The 24,031-nt window shown below is 44.5% G+C and overlaps 1 protein-coding gene across 2 annotated transcripts; it reads left to right on the top strand.

Annotated features, from left to right (window-relative positions):
• Window positions 1–1,841: 1,841 nt before the first annotated feature.
• On the top strand, window positions 1,842–8,560 carry LOC123190047 (protein indeterminate-domain 4, chloroplastic). Of its 2 annotated transcripts, none has more exons than XM_044602606.1 (4): window positions 1,842–2,103; window positions 2,647–2,961; window positions 4,337–4,736; window positions 6,966–8,560. In XM_044602606.1, the coding sequence occupies exons 2-4, from the start codon at window positions 2,724–2,726 to the stop codon at window positions 8,167–8,169; spliced, it is 1,842 nt and encodes a 613-aa protein (XP_044458541.1). In that variant the 5' UTR covers window positions 1,842–2,103; window positions 2,647–2,723; the 3' UTR covers window positions 8,170–8,560. The 2 variants fall into 2 exon arrangements, with proteins under 2 accessions (XP_044458541.1, XP_044458542.1); XM_044602607.1 differs by lacking the exon at window positions 1,842–2,103 and adding an exon at window positions 2,207–2,561.
• Window positions 8,561–24,031: the final 15,471 nt, after the last annotated feature.

The raw sequence follows: 24,031 nt of genomic DNA, 5'->3' as shown, positions 1-24,031 counted from the left end.
CTCTATCCCACCCCTTCATGGCATTCTAGGTGGCATAGGCATTTGTGGCGAACATCTACAAGCTGCACGGTCTGCCCGAGTCAATTGTCTCAGACTGTGACCCAATCTTCACCAGCATGTTGTGGAGAGAACTGTTCTGGCTCACCCACACCAAGCTTTGGATGAGTACAACACATCACCTACAGATTGACGGAAAAATCGAACGAGTGTACCAATGCCTAAAAACATTTCTTCGCTGCTTCGTCCACGCATGTCCGACTAAATGGTGTGCCTGACTGGCCCTCACAGAATTTTGGTATAACACATCGCCTCATGCAGCTTTGGGCACAACGCCATTCAAAGTGCTTTATGGACACGCACTGCGGCACTTCGACATCGGTGACCTGGTGGCTGGCGCATCCCCTGACTTGGCAGAGTGGCTCCAAGATCGAGCTCAAATGGTGGCGGTCATACGACAACATCTGCTTCGCATGCGTTAGTACATGAAGGACTCCGCCGACAAGCACCGATCGGACCGTGTCTTCGCTGTCAACGACTGGGTTTTCCTCAAGGTCCAACCCTACATTCAGCGCTCGGTGACTACCCGCACCAACCAGAAGCTCGCCTTCCGCTATTTTGGGTCGTATCAAGTGCTTCAACACATTGGCGCTGCGATGTACAAGCTCAATCTCCTGGACTTCAGCGCGGTGCACTCCATCTTCCACGTGTCCCAGCTTCGACAAGCTCTTCGTCCGACGGAACTGGTGCAAGAGCAACTTCTGGCAGCGGCAGCGGCAAGCCCTACAATGGAAGAAGTACTAGAGAAACGAGTGGTTCAACATGGCAATGCGATGGTGCCTCAAGGTCTGGTCCGTTGGACTCACCAACCGCCGGAGTTCGCCACCTGGGAGGATCGCGCCGAGCTCCAGCATCACTTCCCGAAAGCTCCAGCTTGGGGCCAAACTATGTCTCGAGGGGGAGGGTATGTTACGCCCTTTGTCCATCCGTCCCACCTGCAGAGCCATCCAAGGGACGGCCAACAACTACCCCTACTGGGCTAGAACGACAGCCCCGTCCACCCCAGCCCGATAGTGTCTGGGACACGACCCGACTGGTTAAGAGGAAACAGACCCCTCCTGGGTGAGGTGACGAGAATGTACTAGGTTATAGGCGGCGGCTCTCTCCTACCGATCTCCTTTCCTCTTCCTCTGGAACCCGAGAATTTGACTGAGATTGTATCACAGACTTGTATCCAGTGATTAATCCTAGCGGGAGCATAACATTTTATTTTGTAGTTAATTCACTGACAATATGCGATGGTTGGTATAGCCATTTTTGTACCACAGATTGTGCAACAAAAAGTTTCTACGCCGGTTTGCTCATTTACACATTTATGTTTGTGGCTTACTCCTAAACGTTCAGATGGGGAATGTGATACGCAGAAATGACAATGTTTGTTACTGTTTGTTCCACAGCCTGGCCAAACACATGCGTGCAAACTAGCATCAACAAAAAGGTTAAAACAGTCTAACAGAAGTTAGGTGAACAGGGATCCAAAGCCATGCTTTTAATTTGTAGTAACGTGGTAGCAAGGCACGAAACATAAGCACACGGCCTCAATCGCACAACAATAAACCCCAAAAGAAAACCAAAACTAAGCCAAGGGGAAAAGAAAAGGCCTTGCGCGCGCGCGTGTGAGATGGCGAGAGGTAAGCCCCACGCAGCAGTCGGTGGACCCGACCCTCACACGCTCCACGACGCCGCTGGGCTGCGTGAGCTTGCCCCCGCCCCCCATCCCCTCTCTCTTTCCTCTCCCCTTTTCTCCTGCTCCGGCCTGTATATATAATCCCCATCTTTTATATATTTCCATGGTGCGCATAGGCCTGGGAAAGAGCAGAGGCAAGATTTCAGCAATTAATTTTATAGAGCGAGCGAGAGGGGGGCATATAAGAGCGTGGGAGGGAAGAGATAGATAGATAGAGAAAGAAAAGTATGACAAGGAGATGAAAGAAATGAGACAACAACCCTCTTAGCCTCCTCCCCGGCCCTCTCCTCCGCCCCCTCTCCTCCACTTCTATCCCCTCGGTTTCAAGCAAGAGACGAAGCTAGCAGGGAGAGAGTGAGGTATCCCATGTTTTTTTCCTCCTCCTCTAGTTCCTTGTTGCGTTCCTTTCCAAATTTTTAAATATCTGTATGTATGTGAGTTCTGCGGGTGTGGGTGTTTGCGAGCTTTTGTTCGTATGCCTTCTCTCTCTTTTTTTACTTTGTTTTGAGTGCAACTGTTTGTTTGTTTGGATTTCCCTGTCCACTTTGTTCTTTTGTTAATCTCGGAAGGGTCCTAAGCGGCCGAGGCCTTGGAGTTTTTCTCGGCTTCTTGTCGATTTGTTTGTTGTTTCAGATCGGTTCCAAGGTATATGAGATAGGTATAGCCATCACGCGCTGAGGGAATTTTGGGGCCTTTCCATCTGCTCCCTCTTCCTCACAACCAGTTCTGCCTCTTTCGTCCTCGTCGTTCTCCTCCTTAATTTGTCTTGATAGCTCGGGCCTCGGGGAGCAAGAGTCTTCCAGATCTCTCTCTCATGGTCGCTTGCTTGCATGCGCTGTGCAGTGTCAGTTTTTACTCTCTTAATTGCGACGTCTCACATGGAAAATCTTGCTTTGTTTCAGCGAAGGGGGGAAGAAGAAGGAGCACTGCCAATCCAAGAACAATCCGGAGTTGGTGTGACGACCTAGGTTGGGAGCCGATGGCATCGAATTCATCGGCAGCGGCGGCGGCGGCGTTCTTCGGGATGAGGGATGGGGACCAGCAAGACCAGATGAAGCCGCTGATATCACAGCAGCAGCAGCAGCACCACCACCACCACCAGCAGCACCAGCTGGCAGCGGTGGCACTTTCCGGCGCGGGGAGCGCGGCGCCTGCCGCGTCCAGCCAGGGCGCTCCGGCGGCGGCACCACCGGCCAAGAAGAAGAGGACTCTACCCGGTAATCTAATCGTGGACCCTGGTTAATATTTCCAGTCATGCATGCTAACTGCAAGGTCTTGTCTGGACTGATTGGCGTCTTATCGTTTGGTTCCTGACAGTGCAAGCATCTTCTCTCACATGCGCACACTCGGGGTTTTCTCTCTCTATTTTTCAGTATCTTCTCTTTTATTTACTCAGTTACTTCCTGCTTGGTTTCTTGCTCGGTAGTGAATTAATACTTGGTAGTACTGCTGGAGAATTGCACGTTTTTTTGTGTGTAGTAACTGACGTGTGTGTAATTGAGCGACAGTCTGTTCTTGCTACCACACACGCCTTAATTTCACTCCCTAATTTCCCAGCTTGTACTCTTTTACTGCAACTCCTTAATTTCTTCTCATCTATCCCTGGTTCAGTGGATCCGTTCCCCTATACTCAGGGTCTACTTCAATTCGAAGTTTGCTGTAGCCTCGAGGAAGATACTTGGCCTTCAATTCGCTCCTTGCTAATCAATACGAGTTCATTTAAAGCTCTGTACTATCACCTGAAAGGAGGACAATTAATTCAGGTGACGAACAGGAACTAGGGTACTTTACTCGTGGCTCTAGATCGAGTAGGCTCCTCCTTGTCCCGGCCGGTTTCTTCTTCTTCCAAAGTCTCGTGTTCTCATCAGATCAGTCGGTTCCGGAATTTCTAACACAATTTTTTTAGTTTTTATTTATCTTTGGTAGGAAAGAAGAACCGTATACCATACTGGTTGGATAGTTCTTTTTTTTTCTTGCTTCAAGATTCCATGTATACATGAGCTGTCATCCTCTCCACTGGAGCACATTCAATTCTTTTCCCCAATTATGAGGTGCAAGCAGGAGCGAGGGCACAATCCATGACAATTCCTTTGTTCTCGATATCACTTCCTGCAAACTTCTTTCTTCCCCAAAATCTCATGCAAATATTCTCTTCTCCGTGCTCTAGTTTGTCTCTACTCTCTAGCTCACCGGCCCCCACCCAGGGAAGTAAGCAACGATATCTTCTCAAATTAATCCGTGATTTCTACTAGCTCCAATGGGATTATTCACTCATTGATCATGTGCGAGCGCCTCACAGATAAGGAAAATTAACACTCCAACAATAAGAAATCGCCCACGGCATACAATTAATAAGACCCTTGCTCAAATATTTGCTCTTCTAGAAGCATATATATCCTTCCTACCTGTCCAAGCATGGAACGCCCTAAATATATGGCCACCCATTCTTAATTCCAAGCATTTTATTGATTGTCTTATGCATGACGTATCGAGTCATCAATTGGGATACCTTTTTTGTATGCAAAGCAAATTGTCATATTTGTATATATGCACTGTATTTGATGATGAGATGCATGGTGGAATTGGTTGCAGACCCGGACGCGGAGGTGATCGCGCTGTCGCCCAAGACGCTGATGGCGACGAACCGGTTCGTGTGCGAGGTGTGCAACAAGGGGTTCCAGCGGGAGCAGAACCTGCAGCTGCACCGCCGCGGCCACAACCTGCCGTGGAAGCTGAAGCAGAAGAACCCGAACCAGGTGCAGCGCCGGCGCGTGTACCTGTGCCCGGAGCCGACGTGCGTCCACCACGACCCGTCCCGCGCCCTGGGCGACCTCACCGGCATCAAGAAGCACTTCTGCCGCAAGCACGGCGAGAAGAAGTGGAAGTGCGACAAGTGCTCCAAGCGCTACGCCGTGCAGTCCGACTGGAAGGCGCACTCCAAGATCTGCGGCACCCGCGAGTACCGCTGCGACTGCGGCACCCTCTTCTCACGGTAACTTACCAGCCACCGCTCCCTACCCAGCTTCTTCTACCTATATACTGTCTTCTGCATTTCCACCACTACGATATCTACATAGATAGAATGTACGTGAAATCGATCAGGCCTCGCTGCATGCATGGCGCTGCGTGTATACCGTAATGGGCATTGCTTTGGTTTAGGGTTAGGGTTTTGATCGGGCTTGTGTCGATGTCGATCGACATTGTTGTTGTCCGAGCTCCTGCTTCCTTCCTTCTCTGGCTAGCCTGCTGAGAAGGAAAGCAATAGAGACGGCCGCGGGCGACGAAGGTGAGTGAGAGAGAGGGGCGCACAGTGAAACTGCTCGCACGTGAAATGGGCTGGAATATTTTGAGTCCTTTGGCACTGCCCAGAAGCCATCCTTTCCCTTTCCTAGCTTGCTGCCTTGGGAAGATGGAACCAGAAACAAGCTCTCTCTCCTCTCTCTAGCCAGACACACGCTACAGACTAAGACATCTGTTACACTGTCCTGTAGACCCGCATTCCTCCTGGTCCAACTCGTCAGCAGCTTGCAGGCTTTCTCTTTTACCCTCTCTCTTCCATAGCTTTCTCTCTCTACTGCATCGCTTGGCTGCCATGTAGGAGTAGGCAGCTAAACTTCTCATGTGAGTTGGCTGGCCGGCTAAGATGTGGCAGAGCCGTTCGTTGGCCGTGGCAGCGACCAGCGAGAGAGGCCCACGCCTTTTCATGGATGCGTCGCAATGTCCATCCCATGTCTCATCGCCCATGCATCGCCAGCCTAGTTGCAAGTGTAACTTGAGGAACTGTTCATTCATTGATGGACTTAAGCTGCATTCATTCATTCATTCAAGTGGTCACTCCTCTCTTTCATGTTTTGGCATAAAATTCTCCAATGGGGAGTTAGCACTTAGGGAAACACCAACAGGAGTTGCATTCATGAGGAATGGAGTGTCGTCTCTTTTTTCACTGTTCCTGCAAGGGAAGAGACCTGATGATATAAAAAAAAGGAAACAATTCGGCGCTTCTTCTCTGAGCGTAAATCTATAGTGCATGTCTTTTTTTTACCAAGTTCAGAAGCCATAGTATGTTCCATATGCATCCATATGATAATTTTTACACATTCAACTGTAGAGGCGGAGTACACTAAGTACGAATAATTGGCATTATTTGTTTTGAGCTCCTTGATTTGGGGGGTAGTAGGCTTTTTTAAGTTTCACTGGCGCAGGCTTTTGCTTTTTCCTGTGTCAAGGCGCCTCGGGAGGCGAGCTTACCAGCCCCGCAAAGTTTTCTGCTCTACGCAGCTCCTTGGTGTGTGTGTTCGTGTGCATGACAATGTCTGATGTCTTTGTCTGGAAGCCTTTCTCCTTTGAAGCTTCCTACTAGTGGGAACCTATGAGAGGCGTAGCATGGCAAGCTATGATGAGATTTCTCCTTTCCCCCGGCGCGGCCTCTCCCTTGATTGACACACATCGATTTCTGGGATCTTGGGCTTGCTTTGTGGTGCATGCATGCATGGATTCATACTATACCCAACACCTTTGACCCATGCTACCAGTTTCCTAATTTTAGCACTAGTCGATCTTTGGACAGCAAGGTGTGGTGGTACACAAGCGATAATAGTCAAACCCTATTCCTCCTTTGGAAACATATGTTACTTGAACAGAGATAAAAACCACGGCCACCACATTTGCAAGCTGTTTCTTTCTTTTACTGTGACATGGCTGGTGCACAAGGGGGAGATGCGCACCCTGTCGCTGTAGCAGCTATGGACACTGGGAATGGCACTGTTCAGATGCATGGGATACCAGCTACTACAAACACAACATTCAGTAGCACAGTCGGTCCGTCCTCGTCCCGTCCCGCGGCCCAGTTGCGCAGTGCTCACATGTCGATCAGAAAACAATATCTTAGCCCGAGATGCCGCTAGCTCGCCTCGGGGCGCGCGCCCCCTTCCAGCGTGTCATGCATGCGTCGTCGCCATGCAGCCCGGTGCAGGGCGCTGTTCGCTTTTCAGGCTTCTCAAGCTCTTCTCACATCAACTTTACTGTTCCCTTTTACTGCACGGCCCATGCATTGGCATGCGACGGCGCTGCCTGCGCTCTGACCTAAGTTGCAGATCGAGCAGAGACCATGGCAGTGTGGTGTGGTGTGAGAGCACATGACGACATGTGACTGATGGTGGTGGTGTGGTGTGCTGATGTTTATCGTGTTTCTGATTATTTTCTGTTGTGTTATTGTATGCAGGAGGGACAGCTTCATCACCCACAGGGCCTTCTGCGACGCCCTGGCGCAGGAGAGCGCCAGGCTGCCGCCGACGAGCCTGAGCAGCCTCACCAGCCACCTCTACGGGGCTACTAACGCTGGCAACATGGCGCTGAGCCTGTCCCAGGTGGGATCCCACCTCAACTCCACCCTGCAGCATGACGGTCACCACCACCACCCGTCCCCGGAGCTCCTGCGCCTCGGCGGAGCGGCTGGCGGAGGCAGCAGCAGCATCGCCGCGCGCCTCGACCACCTCCTGTCGCCCTCTGGCGCGTCAGCGTTCCGCCCGCCTCAGCAGCAGCCCCAGTCGGCCTTCTTCCTCAACGCGGCGCCGGGGCAGGATTTCGGGGACGAGGCGGGCAATGGGTCACACTCCTACCTGCAGTCCAAGCCGTTCCATGGCCTCATGCAGCTCCCAGACCTCCAGGGCAATGGTGCGGGAGGGCCCGCCTCTTCGGGCCATGGCCTCTTCAACCTGGGCTTCTTCTCCAACAATGGCAATAGCTCGGGGTCTAGTCATGAGCATGCAAGCCAGGGAATGATGAGCAACGACCAGTTCAGCGGCGGAGCTGGCGGCGGTGGCTCTGAGGTATCAGCAGCGGCGATTTTCGGCGGGAACTTTGTTGGTGGTGATCACATTTCGCAGGCTGGGATGTACAACGACCAGGCGCCCATGCTGCCTCAGATGTCTGCGACCGCACTGCTCCAGAAGGCGGCGCAGATGGGCGCGACCTCCAGCCCCAACGGCGCGGCGTCCATGTTCCGGGGCTTCGTGGGCTCTTCGCCGCACGGGCGACAGGGGACACCGCAGCAGCAGATGGACCAGAACGATGCGAACCTGAACGAGCTGATGAACTCTCTGGCTGCTGGCGGCGGCGTCAATGCCGCGGCGATGTTTGGCGGCGCTAACGGCGGTCCCGCCGGGATGTTTGATCCAAGGATGTGCGACATGGATCAGCACGAGGTGAAATTCAGCCAGGGAGGAGGTGGTGTTGGTGGCAACGGTGGTGGTGCTGGCGGCGGCGGCGGCGACATGACGCGGGACTTTCTTGGCGTGGGCGGAGGCGGCATCGTGCGCGGGATATCGACACCGAGAGGAGACCACCATCAGAGCAGCAGCGACATGAGTTCCTTGGAGGCCGAGATGAAGTCGGCTTCGTCCTTCAACGGAGGCCGGATGCCATGATCGACGGATCGATCAAGCTTACACAAGCGTAAGCTCCGATCTGTCGAGTGAGTCTGAGACTTGAAGCAACCTGGAATTAGCGCATGCATGCATGAGAGGAGTAAGGTTAGCGAGTTAGCAACTAAGTTGATCGCATGAGTAAGGTTACATGCATGGGATAAGGCTACCTAGCTAAGCTCTCCATGGCCTGAAGACTTGGAGTACCGTGAAAGAGAGGCGTCTTCTGAGACTAATTAAGTAATTAGCTAGTGCGAGTGAACGCTTGCATGTGATGACGACCCTAGCTTGGTCGTCGAGGAGTTTGGAGTCTGTGTTCTTGTTCTTGTCGTCTGTTTTCCTTCCCTGTAATTGGATGTTTGTTGGGTTAAATATAGTTCCCGAGATAGAAGAACCAATAAGACTATTTTGAAGTTTCAACAAAAAAAAACCCTTTTATTAGTATTATTTTCTTATTCCCCTCCTCTTTTAGTAAAATAACTAGCACAAATGCCCGTGCGTTGCAACGGGAGACATTGTTATCTCCCTAATATGTCAGCGAGTTTCTTCAGTTTCATCAATGCAGTTTTCGTTGCGGGACTCATTCTCTTCTTCTCACGTCACCATCCTCATTCCCTACATATTGATTCAAGCCGATTTATTGAGTCTATCAATAACTGGTAACTTCGGGACATCTATAAATTGATAGTTTTGGTTCTAAGGAGGTGAGGTGGCACTATTTATTTAATGATAATAGGAAGAGCCGACTTAGTGAGTTGTATTATTTTTCAGACACAATGCAACATAAGTTATGTAATTGCAATCGATTTACTCGGAGCATATGTTACAAAGAAAACACTAAGTGTTTTGTTCATTTTTCTTATGCCCAATCAAAAAATAAATTGTGACAGGCCATGGCCCAAAGCATGTCCAGCCCAGTTGGTTTCCAGCGCCTAGCACAAGCACGCACGCATGCGGCTCGGCGACCGACCCGGTGATTCCTATATGACGCTCGTTAACATCAAATCTTCGTAACTTCGCTGAAGAACGAGACTTGTCGCTTCCACTTGGGCTGGCCCACGATTCAGCTTCGCACCTATTTCTTTGTTGTTGTTTCTTCGTTGCGGCATCTTGGGAACCTTCCTGAAGGTTCCTGGCCGGTTTTGGGAACTTTGTAGAAGGTTTCCTGGATTGGTGTTTTCTGCTTTGTTTTCACAAGGTTTTATTCTATTTTCGATTTTTTCTTCCTTTTCTTTTTCTCTGTTTATTCCTTTTTTTCTTTCTTTTCATTTTTACTATTTCTTTTCTCTGTTTTACATTGTATAGTATATATAAAAGGTCCACCACATATTAAAAGATGTTCATCGTATATTAAAAAAGTATTCACCTTATATTATTAAAAAAATGTTATATGAAGAAATTGTTCACCTTGTATTTTAAACTTGTTCATCGTGTATTAAGAATTTGTTCAACGCATACTATGAAATGTTCATTGTGTATTTGGAACAATTGTTCAGCGTATATCACAGAAATGTTTAGTGCGTTTTTATAAATTGTTCAGCGTATATGACGGAAATGTTCAGTGCGTTTTTACAAATTGTTCAGTGTGTATTTGAATAATATTCATGGTATACTAATAAAATGTTCAATGAGTATTTTAAATTATTTTGTAAAAATTGTTCACAGTTAAAAAAAATTGTTCAGATTTTCGAAATTTAATCACAATTTTAGATTATTGTTCAAGTTTTTCGATTATTGTTCCTGTTTTCAAATTTTGTTCACGTTTCCAAAAAGTTCAGAATTCCCTTTTGTTCACCGTATTGAAGAAAAAATAATATTAGAAAATCTTCAATTTTTTGTCCAAGAAATGTTGAAAATGTTGAAAAAACTCGTATACTCAGTCCATAGCTTAGCTGGCTAGCACTGCTAGCTCTCGACCGACCCCTCAATGCTCTCGCGCTTGCATGCCACCCGTCGCCGTGATGCACTCTCTTTTTCTTATTATTTATTTATTGTTTTAGCCGTGATGCATGCACGCATGAGCCCGTCTACGCCTCTCACGCGGGTGTCATGTGGCCCGACGCACCGCTGCGTGTCGCTCCATCAAACCTTATCTTCTCGGCCAACACAGCTCATCCTCGTCTCTCCCTCACTCCCTCCCCCCTTCCAGCTATGGATGCAGATGGCATCGAGGTCACCCCCGAGCCTCACGACTCCTCTTTCCTCCACGGGCTCAGCTCAGCGCCCGCCCCCAATCCCTCGCGCACGCCGCGACCCACACCGGCTCCAGCGCCTCTCCTTCTCCTTCTTCATGTCTCCTCCTCACCTTCTTAGCCTTTTTTTTCCTTGGTCATGCAGGGAGCACGCAAGGAGCCTCGCCATTGCAAACGGATCCGGCTGCCCTTGATCGTCCCCGACCTCGTCTATTCCTCCCGTCGCCGGATTTGACGTGCCTCCCGCCGGATCCGTCCGGATTTGCCGTCGCCGCTCCTCCCCGTGGCCGGATTTGACGTGTCACCGCCGGATCCGCCTCCATCGGACCGGATCCGGCTGCCCTCGACCGTCCCCGGCCTCGTCTGCTCCTCCTGTCGAGGGATTTGATGCGCCGCCTCCGGATCTGCCTCCACCGGACCGGATCCGTCCGGATTCGACTGCCCTCGACCGTCTCCGTTCCCCTTCTAATTATCCTCACCTCTGTTTGCTGATTTTTGTGATCGCTTGTTGAATAATCGATGTGTACCTATATGAACTGGTGAGATTAGGTGTAATTAACCGATGGGGTATTAGGTTCGTTCTGATTTAGCCATGTACTGCGGGTTAATTAACAAATAAGGCAGGGGTGTTTATGTAAAATAACGCGACGGACGACCAGAAGCAATCGCTGCTTTATTAGTATAATAATAATAAGGTAAGAAAAAATGCTGATGTTACGATGCAATTAATCATGCTAGATCATATTCAGAAGGTGATTTGGTGATTTTTTCCTCCAGAAAAAGTATTGCTATGATATTTTTTGTGGAGTTTGTGTACAGTTAATAATCATGCCTAATGTAGATAGAAATGATATCATTTTGGAACATGGGGATTTTATATGGTTCATTTTCCCTATAAACGAGCAATATCTCCCAAATGCACGGACAAAATTCATGAACAATGTTGAATTACTAATTTAATCGTTGGAAAAGTTCTGATTTTCTTCTGATAGTATTTGTATAAAAATAACATTTAAAAAAAAATATGAACCCGTTGTCCGGTCAAAAGGTGGTTTTGCTCCCGCATAAAGAGTTTGCTTTTTAATTTATTATTACAATCAAGTTTCTCGGTTACTAGGTTGTGGGTGCGGTATTGCAAATTCGGGAGATATTCTTGTGACTAATTTCCAAATATGCTTGCCCATGTGTTAATAGGTAGTTTTCATGATATAGAGGAAGGGGGAGAAGGGACATCCTGTTGAAAATCATCTGAGATTTGAGAGATATGAGTTAGTGATTGGAGGAAGCATGAATGGGTACTCAGCATGAAGGGGATTTGGGGAAATTCTGGATCGTTCCTCACCGATCCCTTCTCTCAGAGAACCACCTAATCATGCTAATACACCGACACTCCCTATCGAGACTGGGCGAATATATCATATAGAACCCGTCTTGCTACAAAACATGGAACATATTTTTTTTGTCTAGAAGTCCTTTTGTAAGGGCATATACTAGTTGACTTCCTGAAGCGACGTATGAAAGGCAAATTACTCCTCCATCAAACTTATTCTTGCTTTTCTACTGCGCTGGTCCTATGGGGGCTTTAACACGGGGACTTCTCAAATGTCTACTACAACAAGTTTTGCCTGGCTTCAGTGAGGGAGAGGCAATGACAACGGCGCTTTAGCAGTTGTAGTCATCGTTAGGTTGTCTACGGATTTGTATGTAATTTTCATTATTTCGGGTGTTCATTGCACATCCGTAATTAAGATGAATAAATCGAAAGCTTTCTCGCAAAAAAAGTAACGATCAATCTCTACGTGCTTGGTTCGGTCGTACTGAACAAGGTTATCAGCAATGCCAGTAGCAGCTTTGTTGTCACAGTATAGACCGGAGGCCTGTACTTGTACAAACCGCAACTCTTCTAGGAGAATGTGCAACCATAATAACTCACAAAAAGCATGAGGAATGGATCCGAACTCAGCCTCTGTAGTGGATCAAGCCACACTACCCTTTGTATTTTTCTTCACCATGAAACTAGGTTCGTTCCAACAGATGTGAAGTGACCAGACACTGAGAGGCAGTTATCTAGAGAACCTGCACAATCGACATCAGTATATCATCCAACTTGCAAGTCCCCATAAGAGGTCTCTTCCTTAGCACCCCTTAAGATATCATAGGATCCTATTCACAACTTCCATATCTGCTGATTTTTCGTCATGGATATATTGGCTAACTGCACTCACAACACAAGCAATATCTGACGGGTATGAGACAACTATATCAACCTTCCAACTAGTCTCTGGAGCGTTTGATCAACTGGTGTCCCTGCATCAACATGTCTCACCTCAAAATGAGTGTTGATCTAATTTAATTGTCCTTATTCATTTATGTATTTTGTTGTTTTTTCATATGTTTGAGCAGAACACATATCTAACATTTTGTGACCATTAATATTTCATTCAGACATCAGTTTTTAAATTCACTTTAATCAGTAGTGGTAATTCAAAGTTAAAAATCCAAATTGATGAATTGTAAGTAACCATGTCCAACATGTAGCCTCCCCTGATAAAATCCTACCTCAGAGCATTGGTTGATTTTGTCCCCCATTTTTATGCCACTTCAGATGCATACATTTAAGTTTCAATGTTTGCAGAATTGATTGTTTCATTTCATTCAGTCGTTGCATGATTAAGAAAAATACCATATTTTCAATCTCCCATACCATGGATGCATGATTAAGAAAGATACTGAGATTGTCCCAAAAAAAGAGTGATGATTCCCCTCCATGTTTTAAGAGGTAAAATAAGCTACATGGATTAGTTTGATGGTACCATCAGCCTAATTAGATGATGAGGTGATTATTAGCTTGAACAATACTATTTTCCTAATTTGCTTAGGGAAAAGTCAGTTTGTGCCACTTCTGAAGTTGCATATTTGATTCCTACCACTCAAACTTCCATATTTCGGCATGTGCCACTAGTGCTTGCAAAGAAATTATATGCATGCCTCTACACACTGTCTCCGCCAGTTGTCGTCAACTTATCATCTCCGTTGCGTCATTTCCTTACATCTGAATCCACCGCTTCACCATGTCAACTCTAGCGACGAGGAGACTCTGTTGACCCTTCCGGCTGATCTGGGCGTCCACCGTTGAGGCCATATTTCGATTTCACCACTCTGATATGGCCCACCAATATTGACGAGGAAACTCAGTTGACATCCGACCGATGTGGGGGCCTGCCATTGAGGACAAAAATTCCATTTTGCCGCTCCGATGTGGCCCCACTTGCAGCGATCGCTAGTGGCACATTCCAAATATTTGACCATGTAGATAAAAAAATTGTGGCTAGTGCCCCTTTCTTCTAGCCAGCTCTAGTCACGCCATCATGTGCTCCTCCACCTCTGCCACCACCAGGTCATTGCTGGCGAGGTTCAATGCCTCCGACGCCACCGCCATGTCCTTCCTTTGCCCCGATCTTGATTGCGTTAATGGACGGCGGCCTCTGGAGCCCCGTGAAAGAGACATTTTCCCATCGGGGGTAATAAATCCACCATTATTTTGTACTTTCTTGCGATCCCCCTTTTGCGATCCGAATAGTGTGTCCATGCTCCTTTTTTGTAGGCTGGCACATCCCGCCGCCTTGATGGTGTTGTTGAAGAAGATTCAGCATGGGTGTCACACTGCCCGATGGTAAGTTCGCGCAGCGTGTTCCCCTGTCAATTACTTCTAAACGCCAGCATATTCACTCAAAGGATCTGGTCCCAAGATCTGCCTTCGCCCCTTCAGATGGCTGGCGATCCTCAGTAGAGGCAATCCATGTCTACGGGCCAGGCAGGCTCCTCGTCCTCACATGCATCGGTTGCCGACAGGGGAGGGTGGAAGTCGTGCACGGTGTCGCAAGGTCACCTGACCAGCTCTCCAATGTTGGCTAACTGCCACCATTGGAGGTGGCCCATGCGCGTCCAGGGATCATCGCCATTGGCTAGGACCCCGCTAAGGAGTTCATCCCCAATCTTTGGGAGAACGGGCGAATATGCTTCATTCCCTTCCTTATTCGAGGCTTGGGCTTTCCAATTCACTCCTTTCCATGGGCCTCCATCACTTGTACTGTCTTTAATTGCATCATTTATCCCCCAATTCAAGTGGATAAGACTTCTCCCATGTCCTTAAGAACAAAAGTAACTACTCACAAATCATATTCATGTTCAAGATCAGAGGGGTATTGAATATGCTTGAGGATCTGAATATTTGATCTTTCACCAGATAAACCAACTAGCATCAACTACAAAATGTAATCAACACTACTACAAACCCACAGGTACCAATCTGAGGTTTTGGAACAAAGATTGAATACAAGAGATGAACTTGGGTTTGAGATGAGAAGGTGTTGGGGAAGATGTTGATGAAGATTGGTCCTCCCACGATGAGAGGACCGTTGGTGATGTTGATGGCTTTGATTGCCCCCTCCCGGAGGGAAATGTCCCCGCGGAATCGCTCCGCCAGAGAGCAAAAGTTCTCCTGCCCAGGTTCCGCCTTGAGACTGCGGCACTTCGTCCCAAAAGTCTTCCTCTTATTTTTTTTCTAGGTCAAAACCCCTCATATAGCAGAAGATGGGCACTGGGGGCCAGCTATGGGACCCATAAGGCATCAGGGCGCACCTGGAAGGGTGGCCACGCCCTGTTGCCTTGTGAGCAGTAGGTGCCCCTCTCTGGTATTTCTTTACTCCAGTATTTTCTATATATTCAATAAAAAATCTCCATGAAGTTTCACGTCATTTCGAGTTGTGTAGAATAAGTATCTCTATTGTAAATTTTTCAGGTCTAGAATTGCAACTGTCGGCAATCTCCTTCTCGAAGTAAATCTTGCAAATTAAGAGAGAAAAGGCATTAGAATTGCATCATAAAGTGGAATATTGACCAAAAACAATATAAATAATAGTAGGAAATCATGATGCAAAATGGACGTATCAATACGTTGGAGACGTATCGCACCCCAAGGTAATATTCAAGGAAGACCCAAGCGTCTACACTTGGGGATGCCGTGGATGGCATCCCCTCTTTCTTCTACAATCCGTTGGTATACTACTTGGAGCTATATTTTTATTCATCACATGATATGAGTTTTGCTTGGAGCATTTGTATTATAGTAGTCTTTGCTTTGTTTGCTTCTTAGTTTGCCACAATCATTGTTTGATGCACACACCTTTTGAGAGGGACATGCATTTCTCCATGATTTTTTTAAAATACTCTATGTGCTTCACTTATATCTTTTGAGCTAGGCGGTTGCTCTAGTGCTTCACTTATATCTTTTAAAGCACGGTGGTGGTTATATTTTAAAGAAATAGTTGAACTCTCGTTCTTAATTTATATCTTTTTAGAGTCTAATAAATAGTAATGACAATTTACACGAGTTATAAGACTAGTCCATAAAGGATAGGTATTCAAGAGGGATATAATAAAAACTTTCATGTAGATCACTGAATATGATAAGTTTGATTCCTTGCAATAGTTTTATGATATTATGATGGTAATATGTGGGCGTACTAGTGAATGATTGTGGTTTAGTAAGAATATTGGTGTTAAGGTTTGTGATTCCTGAAGCATGCATGTATAGCCTTTAGTTATGCGATGAAGTTAGAGCATAATTTATTATTGAGTGTTGCTACTTCTTAAGCTTGCGTTGATTTTCCCTTGAAGAGGAAAGAGTGATGCAACAAAGTAGAGATAAGTATTTCCCTCAGTTAAGAACCAAGGTATCAACCCAGTAGGAGGAACACACAAGTCCCCAATAGATGCACATGCACAAACTAGCAAACACTTGCACACAACGCGAAAAAAGGGGTCGTCAATCCCTTCACGGTCACTAGCAAGGGTGAGATCTGATAGATATAGATATAAAAGATAAGTAAAAGTATAAAATAAAGTAAAGATAAATAAATTGCAGCAAGGTATTTTTGGGTTTTGGTTTTATAGATCTGAAAAATATGATTAAAGTAGACCCTCAGGCCATAGGTTTCACTAGAGGCTTCTCTCTTGAAAGAAACATACAATGGGTAAACAAATAACTTTTGAGCAATTTATAGAAAAACGCATAGCTATGACGATATCTAAGGCAATGATCATAAATATAGGCATCACGTCCCTGACAAGTAGGATGACTCCTGCATGCATCTACTACTATTACTCCACACATCGACCGCTATCCAACATGCATCTAGTGTGTTAAGTTAACAAGAACAAAGCAACGCCTTAAGCAAGATGACATGATGTAGAGGGATAGATCCAAACAATATGGTAAAACCCCCCATCTTTTTATTCTTAATGGCGACAATACAAATACGTGCCTCGCTACCCCTACTGTCATTGGATGAGGACACCGCAAGATTGAACCCATCACAAAGCACCTCTCCCATTGCAAGAAAGATCAATCTAGTTGGCCTAACCAAATCAATAGATCGGAGAGAAATACAAAGCTATATTAATCATGCATAAAAGAGTTCAATGAAGACTCAAATAATATTCATAGATAATCTGATCATAAACTCACAATTCATCGCATCTCAACAAAAGCATCGTAAACGAAGATTACATCGAATTTATCTCCAAGAACATCAAGGAGAACATTGTATTGAAGACCAAAGAGAAACAAGAAGCCATCTAGCTACTAGCTATGGACTCGTAGGTCTGCGGTAAACTACTCACACATCATCGGAAGGGCAACAAGGTTGGTGTAGAGGCCCTCCATGATCGAATCCCCCACGGTGGAGTGCCGGAAAAGTCCCCAAGATGGGATATCACGAGAACAGAAGCTTGTGGCGGCGAAAGAGTATTTTTGTTGTTCCCTCTGGTATGAGGGAAATATTTTGGTATTTATGGAGCAGAGATTAGGGTTAGGGGAGTCCCGAGGGGCCCACAAGCCTGGGGGCACCCCTAGGGCGCGCTTGTAGGGCGTGTGGCCCTCTCGTGGCTCCTCTGGCCTCCTCACGAAGCTTCGTAGTTGTCTTGTGGCCCATGAAAAATTCTCAAAAAGTTTTGTTGCGTTTGGACTCCGTTTGGTATTGATTTTCTGTAAAATACAAAAATAAGGAAAAACAACAACTGGCACCGGGCACTAGGTTAATAGGTTAGTCCCAAAAATGATATAAAATAGCATATTAATGCATATAAAACATCCAAGATGGATAATATAATAGCATGGAACAATAAAAAATTATAGATACGTTGGAGACGTATCAAGCATCCCCAAGCTTAATTCTTGTTCGTCCTCGAGTAGGTAAATGATAAAAACAGAATTTTTGATATGAAATGCTACCGACCATGTTTATCAAGTAATTTTTCTTATTGTGGCAGGAATATTCAGATCCATAAGATTCAAAATGGAAGTTTAATATTGGCATAAAAACAATAATACTTCAAGCATACTAATAAAGCAATCATGTCTTCTCAAAATATCATGGCTAAAGAAAGTTAACCCTTAAAAATCATATAGTCTTGTCATGCTCTATCTTCATCACATAAAGTATTTATCATGCACAACCACGATGACAAGCCAAGCAATTGTTTCATACTTTTAATGTTCTCAAACTTTTTCAACTCTCAGCAATATATGAACGTGAGGCATGGATATAGCACTATAAGTGGAATAGAATGTGATGGTGGAGGTTGTGTGGAGAAGACAAAAAGATGAAAGTCTCATATTGACGAGGCTAATCAATGGGCTATGGAGATGCCCATCAATTGATATCAATGCAAGGAGTAGGGATTGCCGTGCAACGGATGCACTAGAGTTATAAGTGTACGAAAGCACAAAAGAAAACTAAGTGGGTGTGCATCCAACTCGCTTTCTGATACGTCTCCAACGTATCTATAATTTTTGGTTGTTCCATGCTATTATATTATCTGTAATGGATGTTTAATGGGCTTTAATTTACCTTTTTATATTATTTTTGTACTAACCTACTAACCAAAGGCCTAGTGCAAATTGCTGTTTTTTTGCCTATTTCAGTGTTTAACAGAAAAGGAATATCAAACGGAATCCAAACCGAATGAAACCTTCGGGAGAGTTATTTTTGGAACAAATGTGATCCAAGAGACTTGGAGTGGACGTCAAGAAATAATCGAGGAGGCCACGAGGCAGGGAGGCGCGCCCAGGGGGGTAGGAGCGCCCCCACCCTCGTGGGCCCCTCACAGCTCCACCGACATATTTCTTCCTCCTATATATTCCCATATACCCCGAAAACATCGAGGAGCACCACGAAACCCTATTTCCAGTGCCGCAACCTTCTATACCCGTGAGATCCCATCTTGGGGCCTTTTCCGGTGCTCTGCCGGAGGGATAATCGATCACGGAGGGCTTCTAACTCAACACCATAGCCTCTCCGATGATGTGTGAGTAGTTTACCATAGACCTTCGGGTCCATAGTTATTAGCTAGATGGCTTCTTCTCTCTCTTTGGATCTCAATACAAAGTTCTCCTTGATTCTCTAGGATATCTATTCGATGTAATTCTTTTTGCGGTGTGTTTGTCGAGATTCGATGAATTGTGGGTTTATGATCAAGATTATCTATGAACAATATTTGATTCTTCTCTGAAATCTTTTATGCATGATTTAAATATCTTTGCAAGTCTCTTCGAATTATCAGTTTGGTTTCTCCTACTAGATTGATCTTTCTTGCAATGGGAGAAGTGCTTAGCTTTGGGTTCAATCTTGCGGTGTCCTTTCCCAGTGACAGTAGGGGAAGCAAGGCACATATTGTATTGTTGCCATCGAGTATAAAAAGATGGGGTTTATATCATATTGCTTGAGTTTATCCCTCTACATCATGTCATCTTGCCTAATGTGTTACTATGTTCTTATGAACTTAATACTCTAGATGCATGTTGGATAGCAGTCGATGTGTGGAGTAATAGTAGTAGATGCAGAATTGTTTTGTTCTACTTGTCGTGGATGTGATGCCTATATACAATGATCATGCCTAGATATTCTCATAAGTATTCGCTTTTCTATCAATTGCTCGACAGTAATTTGTTCACCCACCATAGAAATTGCTATGTTGATAGAAGCCACTGGTGAAACCTATGGCCCTAGGTCTATCTTCCATCATATTATTTCCATATTACTTTGCTATTTATATTACAGTTTATTTTGCAATCTTTATTTTTCCAATCTATATCATAAAAATACCAAAAATATTTATCTTATCATCTCTATCAGATCTCACTTTCGTATGTGATAGTGAAGGGATTGACAACCCCTTTATCGCGTTGGTTGTGAGGTTCTTGTTTGTTTCTGCAGGTACTAGGGGACTTGTGTGTTGCCTCCTACTGGATTAATACCTTGGTTCTCAAAAACTGAGGGAAATACTTACGCTGTGCTGCATCATCCTTTCTTCTTCAAGGGAAAACCAACGCGAGGTAGCAAGAAGGATTTCTGGCGCCGTTGCCGGGGAGGTTGCATCAAGTCAAGACATACCAAGTACCCATCACAAACTCTTATCCCTCGCATTACATTATTTGCCATTTGCCTCTCGTTTTCCTGTCCCCCACTTCACCCTTGCCGTTTTATTCGCCCTCTTTTCCGCTCGCCTCTTTTTCGTTCGCCTCTTTTTGCTTGCCTCTTACTGCCATCATGTCGAAAATTGGGGAGGTTATTGTTGATAAGGATAGTGAAAGTAACATGGAAAACTTTGATGCTTTTGTTGATCCTCATGAAGAACCTACTATTTTACACACTAAAAAGTTTCGGATTGGTAGTGGTAATATTATTGGAAAAGGAGTTATTCAAGATTTCTTTACTTGTGATGGTGCTTTGCCCACCATGAGCGGGTCTATTCTTCATAAAACTAGTAGTCTAGCGGATGCTATATCGTTGCTTGTTGTTGAACTTGAAAGACAATTTATCCATATGCATCCTTGCATACAAAGGATCTTTCTAGAATTTTCTAATATTGAGCATTTTTCTGTTAAGCGAGCAGCTACCATCTTTTTAGCTCATGAGTTCAGATTTATAATAAAAGAGGCCAATGAAATTTTTGCGCATTATAGGGTGGATGTCGGCCGTCCTCCCATAGAAGCAATCCTTTTTTATCAAGAGGACATAATGCGCTTACGATCCTTAGATCATGTTGCTTTTAACGAAAACCTTAGAAAGAAGGTTCCTACCGATGTTCTTGTTGACAGGATCTCTGAACTTAATAATATTTTACTATCCAAAACAATGGGTTGGGTTTTTCCCTTGAACAAAGCTCGTGACTTTTTTACCAAAAGAATGCCTACAATGATGAATTGGTTGTGCAATATGAGGGGCCAAAGGAGGAACCAATACCTCCCGAGCTTGATCTTGGGGAATTTTGTCCCATTAAATTTAGCCCTTTTGATTACTTTTTCTTGCCACAAAGAAAGCTTGCTGCTGAACGTAGGGAGTATGAGATGAGTTTTCGCGATTTACCTTATCATTATCATAGCAACACCTAGATCTATTCTTGTTTTTATGCCTAGCTAGGGGCATTAAACGATAGCGCTTGTTGGGAGGCAACCCAATTTTATTTTTGTTTCTTGTTTTTTGTTCCTGTTTAGTAATAAATAATTTATCTAGCTTCTCTTTAGATGTGGTTTTATGATTTTAATTAGTGTTTGTGTCAAGTAGAACCTTTGGGAAGACTTGGGGGGAGTCTTTGCGATCTTGCTGTAAAAAACAGAAACTTTAGCGCTCACGAGATTTGCTACCATTTTTTTTACTGGAGAGTGCGATTAGGTTGATTCTTTTTGCAGATGATTAATAGACAAATTCCTCACGCCCACCAATTTATTTCAGAATTTTTAGGGTTACAGAAGTATTATAAACCTACAGATTACTACAGACTGTTCTGTTTTTGACAGATTCTGTTTTTCGTGTGTTGTTTGCTTATTTTGATGAATCTATGGCTATTATCGGGGGGTATGAACTACAAAGAAGTTGGAATAAAGTAGGTTTAACACCAATACAAATAAAGAATGAGTTAATTACAGTACCTTGAAGTGGTGGTTTGTTTTCTTATACTAACGAAGCTCATGAGATTTTCTGTTGAAGTTTTGTGTTGTGAAGTTTTCAAGTTTCGGGTAAAGATTTGATGTATTTTGGAATAAAGAGTGTCAAGAGCCTAAGATTGGGGATGCCCAAGGCACCCCAAGGTAAAATTCAAGGACAAACAAAAGACTAAGCTTGGGGATGCCCCGGAAGGCATCCCCTCTTTCGTCTTCGTCTATCGGTAACTTTACTTGAGGCTATATTTTTATTCACCACATGATATGTGTTTTGCTTGTTGCGTCTTGTATGATTTGAGTCTTTTATTTTTAGTTTACCACAATCATACTTGCTATACACACCTTTTGGAGAGACACACATGAATCAGAATTTATTAGAATACTCTATGTGCTTCACTTATATCTTTTGAGCTAGATAATTTTGCTCTAGTGCTTCACTTATATCTTTTTAGAGCACGGTGGTGGTGTTATTTTATAGAAATTATTGATCTATCATGCTTCACTCATATTATTTTGAGAGTCTTATAGAACAGCATGGTAGTTTGCTTTGGCTATATAATTAGTCATAATATGATAGGCATCCTAGAGGGGTATAATAAAAACTATCATAAAAAGTGCATTGAATACTATGAGAAGTTTGATACTTGATGATTGTTTTGAGATATAAAGATGGTGATATTAGAGTCATGCTAGTTGAGTAGTTGTGAATTTTAGAAATACTTGTGTTAAAGTTTGTGATTCCCATAGCATGCACGTATGGTGGACCGTTATGTGATGAAGTCGGAGCATGATTTATTTATTGATTGTCTTCCTTATGAGTGGCGGTCGGGGATGAGCGATTGTCTTTTCCTACCAATCTATCCCCCCTATGAGCATGCGCGTAGTACTTTGTTTCGATAACTAATAGATTTTTGCAATAAGTATGTGAGTTCTTTATGACTAATGTTGAGTCCATGGATTATACGCACTCTCACCCTTCCACCATTGCTAGCCTTTCTAGTACCGCGCAACTTTGGCCGGTACCATAAACCCACCAATTACCTTCCTCAAAACAGCCACCATACCTACCTATTATGGCATTTCCATAGCCATTTCGAGATATATTGCCATGCAACTTACCACCGTTCCATTTATTATGACACGTTACATCATTGTCATATTGCCTTGCATGATCATGTAGTTGACATCGTATTTGTGGCAAAGCCACCTTCATAATTCTTCCATACATGTCACTCTTGATTCATTGCAAATCCCGGTACACCGCCCGAGGCATTCACATAGAGTCATATTTTGTTCTAGTATCGAGTTGTAATTTTTGAGTTGTAAGTAAATAAAAGTGTGATGATCATCATTATTAAAGCATTGTCCCAAGTGAGGAAAGTATGATGGAGACTATGATTCCCCCACAAGTCGGGATGAGTCTCCGGACGAAAAGAAAAAAAGAGAAAAGAAAAAAAGGCCATAAAAAAGAAAGAAGGCCCAACAAAAAAGGAGAGAAAAAGAGAGAAGGGACAATGCTACTATCCTTTTACCACACTTGTGCTTCAAAGTAGCACCATGATCTTCATGATAGAGAGTCTCCTATGTTGTCACTTTCATATACTAGTGGGAATTTTACATTATAGAACTTGGCTTGTATATACCAATGACGGGCTTCCTAAAAATGCCCCAGGTCTTCATGAGCAAGCAAGTTGGATGCATGCCCACTTGGTTTCTTTTTGAGCTTTCATACACTTATAGCTCTAGTGCATCTGTTGCATGGCAATCCCCACTCACTCACTCACATTGATATCTATTGATGGGCATCTCCATAGCCCGTTGATACACCTAGTTGATGTGAGACTATCTTCTCCTTTTGTCTTCTCCACAACCACCATTCTATTCCACCTATAGTGGTATATCCATGGCTCACGCTCATGTATTGTGTGAAGATTGAAAAAGTTTGAGAACATCAAAAGTATGAAACAATTGCTTGGCTTGTCATCAGGGTTGTGCATGATTTAAATACTTTGTGTGGTGAAGATAGAGCATAGCCAGACTATATGATTTTGTAGGGATAACTTTCTTTGGCCATGTTATTTTGAGAAGACATGATTGCTTTGTTAGTATGCTTGAAGTATTATAATTTTTATGTCAACATTAAACTTTTATCTTAAATCTTTCGGATCTGAACATTCATGCCACAATAAATAAAATTACATTGAGAATTATGCTAGGTAGCATTCCACATCAAAAATTCTGTTTTTATCATTTACCTACTCGAGGACGAGCAGGAATTAAGCTTGGGGATGCTTGATACGTCCCCAACGTATCTATAATTTTTGATTGTTCCATGCTATTATATTATCTGTTTTGGATGTTTAATGGGCTTTAATTTACCTTTTTATATTATTTTTGGGACTAACCTACTAACCAAAGGCCCAGTGCAAATTGCTGTTTTTTGCCTATTTCAGTGTTTCGCAGAAAAGGAATATCGAACGGAATCCAAATGGAATGAAACCTTCGAGAGAGTTATTTTTGGAACAAACGTGATCCAGGAGACTTGGAGTGGATGTCAAGAAAGAAGCGAGGAGGCCACGAGGCAGGGAGGTGCGCCCCCACCCTCGTGGGCCCCACGTAGCTCCATCGACGTACTTCTTCCTCCTATATATTCCCATATACCCCGAAA

Source organism: Triticum aestivum, chromosome 2A, assembly GCF_018294505.1.
Source record: "Triticum aestivum cultivar Chinese Spring chromosome 2A, IWGSC CS RefSeq v2.1, whole genome shotgun sequence".
In the NCBI taxonomy this organism is placed as follows: Eukaryota; Viridiplantae; Streptophyta; class Magnoliopsida; order Poales; family Poaceae; genus Triticum; species Triticum aestivum.
Note: the sequence above shows the minus strand (reverse complement) of the source record. Positions and strands in the feature narration are given on the sequence as shown.